We start from the raw sequence: 6,905 nt of genomic DNA, 5'->3' as shown, positions 1-6,905 counted from the left end.
GCCAATTGTGCAGACAGTGGAGGAAACAAGGGCACACACACACCTCGCAGCGACTTACCCAGCTTTAAAGGCATCTGCCCCGCCCACCAATCAGTGGCGCGCCTCTCGCCACACCCGACGCAAAGCGTGGGGGAGGGTGAAACACCATCCCACCACAAAAGCTTTAATAATTAACACGTGGAGCGAGGCCAGTTGCTTTGTTTGTTTCTTACAGAAAGCGGTTTGTCGTTTTCTTAATGCCGAAACAAGTGTAGGGTAAGATTTTGTATTGCGATCTCTATTACATGTGATGTTCTGAACTCTTAAAAATACTCGCATCTTCTTTGATTTTTTCAGACCTGAAAAATGACCAAACCTACCAGCCAGACCTCAGACCACGGTGCTGAGGAGCTCTTACGGAGTCCACCAGGACGAAAAGAAATTCAGTAAGTTATGATTTCACATTCAGTGAATAGTGAACACTCGCATATTTGTAAGGAAAACTGATCTTCCCATTATTTTATTTATTTTGTTGTAACACAGTACAGCAAGGCAGAGTGTGTAATGCAGTAAAGACCTACAAAATGGAGGACGGATGTGAGGACGAAGTCATGAAGCCGGTATGTATAATCACTGCGTTGATTGCCGACTGTACAATGGCTGGTTGAGAATAATTTTAACTTATTTACTTACGTATTTTTGAGAAAGCGATATATTTGCTACAATGTTTTTTTAATTTTACATTTATTTTCACAGACTCCACAGAATGAGCGTTTGTATGTTGGATCATGCTCAGAAAGAAAGCCACCACCACATGGCCCAGAAGTAGACAAGCATTTTGTGCTGTAATCTATTTTTTTTTTTAAACTGAAGTTTTTTTTTTATTTATGTTATTTTATGTGTGGTTTCTTTATTTGTAGATGTGTTTTTTATATATATGTGTGGTTTCTTGTAGATGTTTTATTTTATATATGTGTGGTTTCTTTATTTGTAGATGTGTGTTATATGCATGTATGTACATATTTCTTTTTCAACAAAAATTAAAAATATAAACTTATGCCTTGTGCTTGGTGTATTTTTATTTCTGGGTTATTTTTTTTTATAATTTATTAGGGAGGGGCTTAACCAGGCCTGTAATTATAAAGGTCTAGTGTGTCCAATAGGGAGATATCTACCAACCAATCACGTGTCAGTAATGAATTGTGATGTCATTGTTTTTTCATCCAATGACTGACAATTCACGTGGGTCTCCTGTTGCTATTCACGTTAAGTAGAGTTGTTAGCTGTTAACACCCGCGCACTTCCCCCATACCTTTCCACCCCTCCTCCCCCCCTTGTAGGATTCCGCGTTCGACTGCGGCCGGCAAAACTGCGCTGCCCCGCCAACTGTCTATCTGTCGCTGACTAGCTGCATTCGCGTCAGAATACAGGGTCAAAAATCCAACTTTTCGTCCAGTGTCGAGGAGAGACGCCTTGACAGCGTAGAAATGCCAAATAGATTTTAATCTTCATCGCCAGTCCTCCACGTTTACCACATCTTTGATGGGGACGCCTTTCCGGAATAAGATGTGGACAGCACAGCAGCTCATTGGGGATGTTTGAGAAAAACTAGAAGCCTCGGTTTCTCGGACCCAGACCACATCCAAATTGTAGATCTATCAATGTTTTAATGTCCAGAAGCGTCTGACGGTCATAAAAATTTAAGGCACTGGAACCATAGCAGCATAAATGTACGAACAGAGCAAAAAGAGTAAAGATCTTTATCTTTACTCTAAAGAGAGCGAGTTGGACGGCGTGCCGAGTACACTGGCGCCATCTTGAACAGGTCCCTGTTTAAAATGCAAGTGTCAGTGCTGAATGCTGAATGCTTTTGGTGAAAATGGCAAAAGCGTTTGAACTGTGAAACAGAACGGACATTTTATTTTGTAATTCTCAATTCTGCCACAGGATGTAGCTGTTGCCCATATATCTCTCAACAGAAATATGGGGGTGAAAAATTCATAAAAAGCTTAATATAATAAGTATTAAGGTTATGAATACCAAGTGATATAGCTGGCATTAGGAGAGCAAGCTGAATAGTATAAAAGTTGAACGGTGAAAATAGCACAAAGTATGCAGGAGAAGAAGCGTGGCGAAATTTACGGAGCAACCAGAAAAGTGGAACTCAATAGTGTGAAAATGCTTATAGCATTCACAATAAAAATAGCCAGTAACTGCAAGTTATTTCTACTAATATATACATTTTTAGGTATATTTTAATGTAACTAAAAGAAATATGAAAAAAATACATGAATTATTTATAAAATAGTATTATTTAATCATCCCTCCAGTTTTGTTCATAAGAATTAGTTAAATTATTTTAAGAGTTATACTCGTAGAGGAATCAAATTGTCCCATTATGGGGTTGAATTTAAAGCAGCATAAGTAAAGAAATTCGTAATAATGTTTGGGATTTCATGCATAAAGCGGGGAAACATATTTTCTTGGAGGTTCAAAGAGTCCTTCAATAGATGCAATGTTCAGAAACAATTTTTTGTGGTGTATTTTTATACCACAGAAATATATCTACCCGAGACCCCAGAATGTACCGAATTCAGAGAATCACCGCCTCCCCCCCTCACATGCCTGTGTGAACATGAACCACACGGTGGCACTAAGGTGGTTAGAGGTAAATTTAATAGCTCCGGCTTAACAAAGCCGGAGATATTATTTCCTGTTCTGATGAGCTAAAATATAAGCAACTTTGCTGCAAATTTTGCACAATAAATGTTAAACTTGTGAAAATCGATAAGCTGAAGAAGCTGACAATGTTTACAGTTTACAAAAGTTTTACTGTATTAAGTCTAAAAACACACATCCCAATGAATCATTTGCACTTTTTCTCTTTCAGAGTAGTCTTGATTGTTAAATGCTACTGATAATCATTATTTTAGCTACCTTTCACTTTTTAGCTAATTTTAACTGTTACTTTTATAATAATAATAATACAAATAAATTGTGATGCAATTTACTTACAGATGCCTTTTTTTGGACACTCAAAAACACCATACAAAAAACATTTAATTTAATAGAGTAAAAGGGCTCAAAAAGAAAAAGCAGTTTAAGCAAATGTTTTCAGTTGTAATTTGAAATGGAGTGAACCAATATTTATAAGTTGGGATGGTTATGAATTCCAGAGACGAGGGGCAGTGCAGCTGAATGGACCCATAGCAGTGAAATGGGCAGATGGGACAACAGGTAAATGGAGAAAGAGGATTGAGGCAGTTAATATTATGTATTGAAACCTGGTGATGTTATTGTAGAATTTGAAGTCGAGGATGACACCTAGATTATTAACCCGGGGGGAAGGAGGAGGTAAAATTATTAAGAGTGAAAGAAAAACTATCACTATCAGATGGGGTGAATTTGGTACCAATGATGAGAATTTCAGCTTTGGTGCTGAGTTTAGAGTGAACCAGGTTTTATTTCAGAGATACAATCAATGAGGGAGGTGGGTGGAAGAGCAGACAAAGGCTTAGTGGTGATTTAGAGCTGGGTGTCATCAGCATAACGGTGAAGATAAACATACAATTTACAGAATATATTGCCAAGGGAAAGGATGCAGATGATAAAGAGCCAAGTCAGAGCCCTGGGGGGGTTAGGATTTTTTATTTTTAGTGTGTCAAGAACCTCTGAAACTACTCTGATGTTCCTTTTTTGTGATGCATTAAAATGTCATAGCTAAACTCAAAATTTAGCCATGACACTAAATTTTAAGGGTTTTTTTTATCTGTAAGCCACTCTGTGATGACTATATACAGTAATTTGAGTTTAACTTTATAAAAATGTTACTTTTTCACAATATTCTACCTATTGAGATGCAAATGTAAATGAAATGCATTCCTTAAATTAAAGGTGATATACGTAATGGATTATTCTGTTGCACAAGGCTCTCATTGGCCTAGTTCTTATTTATGCAATTTCTTTCAGAGAACCGAAAGCCTTAATGCACGATGCTCTGACAGTTGTATTTCTATATTCCTCGTGTGAATATAGTGAAAAAATGAAAACTTTCCATTTCTCTGCCCTCTCTACTTAAAAAGCCTTACAATCTGAACTGAAACTGTCAGAACTTCATTCAGTGCTTTCCACCAACAATGGAAACCCTAACATCAGTGCCTATGTTTTAAATCTTAACTTCTTTGTAAATTTTAGATTGCTCTTGTAATGACGACTGCACTTTTTTGCACCATTTCTATTTTTTTTATTATTATTATTATGGTTCCTTTGGCTTGTCCACTATCTATACTGCCGCCTCTTGGTCACTTGTACTTGTAGTCTTGAACTTGATGGGTTTTTATGCAGTTAAATAAAAGCTGATTAAAAGTAAATCTCTTACATAGGTAGATTTTAACTTTTTCTAATTGTCTTTCTTAATTGAATGTCTGCTGTTTTATTTGTCTAGGTGTTGTGTCTGACACCATATATAAGCATTCAGCAGTCACAGGAGGACTAAATACTGGATCTTCAATTACTTTCCCAGAGGAGGAAGAGGACCCCAGAGTGTCTGAAGACACCACTTCCCCAACAGGGATCTGGGGTTTTTTAAAGGTAACAGCTCCGCAATCACACGTGGCTTTAAATTAAGTTTTTGAGAATGTGAAAACAAATTAAAATCTTATCCCTTACAATTTGACCTGAAAGAACCAATAGAAACATTACTAGTATCAACTTTGTCACAAAATAAAACATACACGTTGACAAGTTATTTGAGCAGTAAAAGATTGTCCAAGAAAGCTGTTCAACAGAAAGCCCTGCCAAAAACTCCTACTCTTTCTGAAACTCTGTCTCCAGGAAGTCATCACAACATTGCTCTTCTATTAATTCTTTAACATTTCTACCAGTGTTGCACCGAGTAGTAGCTTCTATAATGAGCTAAGCAGACGCGCAGTTCTGCCAGCTGTTTGTTAATTGCTGCTCGGCAGTCTGCCAGAGCTCAGTGGGGGAGTGGTGCTCTATAAGGTGGAAGCTCCAAAGCTTGGAGACTGCAGCTCAGAAAAGGAGCTGCTTCTCTAAGGCAGTCCACCCAGATGTTTTAAAAAGCCGGCTCTAGAGGAGGTAGAATGGGCAGAGTAAACAAGCTTTTACATAACTTTGTTTTATATAACTGCATGAACAAACCTTTATGTAACCTTTCAAATAAAATAACCATGTTTATTATTGCAAAAACAAACAATAAGGATATAAACAATGACATAAAATGTTGAGTAATTATGCTCAGATTTGCTTAAACATTAGCTCAGATGTTGCAGAAATCTAAGAATCTGATGTTTCCAATCTATTTCTTAAAGTGCAAAATCAATCTACTCAAGAGTAGAAATATTACTCAAAAGAAAAAATAAGTACAGTGCAATAAATCTACTCGGTAACACTTTATTTGAAGGGGTGTGAATAAGACTGACATGACTGTCATAAACATAACTGTCATGAATAAGTCTTCATGAATATTTGACTGTTGTCATAAAGTGTCATTTGGTAAATCATGACACTTTTAATGACAACTTGACATTAACCTAGACAAAAATGTCTTCGTTATGACAACTCGACATTAACCAAGAATCATGTCATGTCATAATAGTAGTCATAATGATTTAATTATTACACTATCAAAAGTTTGAACAAAACAGCAATTAATATTCCCACTACCTGAAATAAAACGAAACAAGTAGGACCAACAATAAAGATTTCATTTAGCGTTATTACACTTTCAAATGATTTAATAAGAGTCAATAATTTCTTTTACATCAAGTGGAACAAGTAGCACCAGTTATGAATGTCATTAAGTGTTATTAGTGTCATTAATATATCTTATCTCAAGTGAAACAAGTAGCAGTTATGAAGATGTCATTAAGTGTTATTACAGTGTCATTAATATTAACGTTTACCTCAATTAAAGTGAAATAAATAGCAACAGTTATGAATCCATTAAGTGTCATTACAGTGTCATTAATAACTTTTACCTCAAGTAAAGTGAAACAAGTAGCAATAGTTATGAAGATGTCATTAAGTGTGATTATAGTGTCATTAATATTAACTCTTCAAGTAAAGTGAAACTAGTATCAACAATTATAAAGATGTAATTAGTGTCAAATGCTATGCTAACAGAGTCACTGATATTGAGTCTTTCCTTAAGTGAAGTGAAACACACTGGGCTACTTATAACTACCATCATAGCTGTAGAACAAACCCTTTGTACATTGGAACAAAACAAAAGATAACTTGTTCTTCAAACAGAGGGTTTAACGTCTGGTCAGTATGTTGTTACTCTGAAATACTGATTGAAAAACTAAAACAGAATTACTTATTCTTTAACTGAAGAAAATAGGTTCTTTCAACAGTAACATTTTTTGCTTTGTTATGTCAGCCATCTCCTTCATTATAGCCTTCCTGTAATGCTCTGACAACAGGAGATCTTCTTGTCTTCATTTTCTGGCAGCAGCTCTTTGAAGGTGTCCAGGAATGCTCAGAAATTACAACTGTTCTTGCAATAGTTAATCATGGTGAAAACTTTTTCATGAATTCAAACTTAGTGAATCTCTTCTGGACATTCTCATAGTCGGTGATGACTCAATTCATTGTAGTCACTTTAAAAAAAAGAACAAAAACAAAAAACAATATATCCATCCATCCATTTTCTTGCACCCTTGTCCCTTAGTGGGGTCGGGAGGGTTGCTGGTGCCTATCTCCAGCTATCGTTTCGGGCAAGAGGCGGGGTTCACCCTGGACAGGTCGCCAGTCTGTCACAGGGCAACACAGAGACACACASGACACACAACCATGCACACACACACTCACACCTAGGGGCAATTTGGTGAGGCCAATTAACCTAACAGTCATGTTTTTTGGACTGTGGGAGGAAACCGGAGTACCCGGAGAAAACCCACGCA

At 36.6% G+C, this 6,905-nt stretch overlaps 1 protein-coding gene across 1 annotated transcript in view; it reads left to right on the top strand.

Moving 5' to 3' along the window:
* Positions 1-6,905, top strand: part of prrc1 (proline-rich coiled-coil 1) — a 53,287-nt gene that overhangs the window by 35,986 nt on the left and 10,396 nt on the right. Inside the window, exon 4 of the mRNA XM_008423811.2 lies at positions 4,424-4,569. Coding sequence (XP_008422033.1) covers positions 4,424-4,569 — 146 coding nt within the window. The remainder of the gene's footprint in view (positions 1-4,423; positions 4,570-6,905) is intronic.

This window comes from Poecilia reticulata, linkage group LG12, assembly GCF_000633615.1.
Source record: "Poecilia reticulata strain Guanapo linkage group LG12, Guppy_female_1.0+MT, whole genome shotgun sequence".
NCBI classification, from domain to species: Eukaryota; Metazoa; Chordata; class Actinopteri; order Cyprinodontiformes; family Poeciliidae; genus Poecilia; species Poecilia reticulata.
This window is presented reverse-complemented; position numbering and strand designations above follow the sequence as displayed.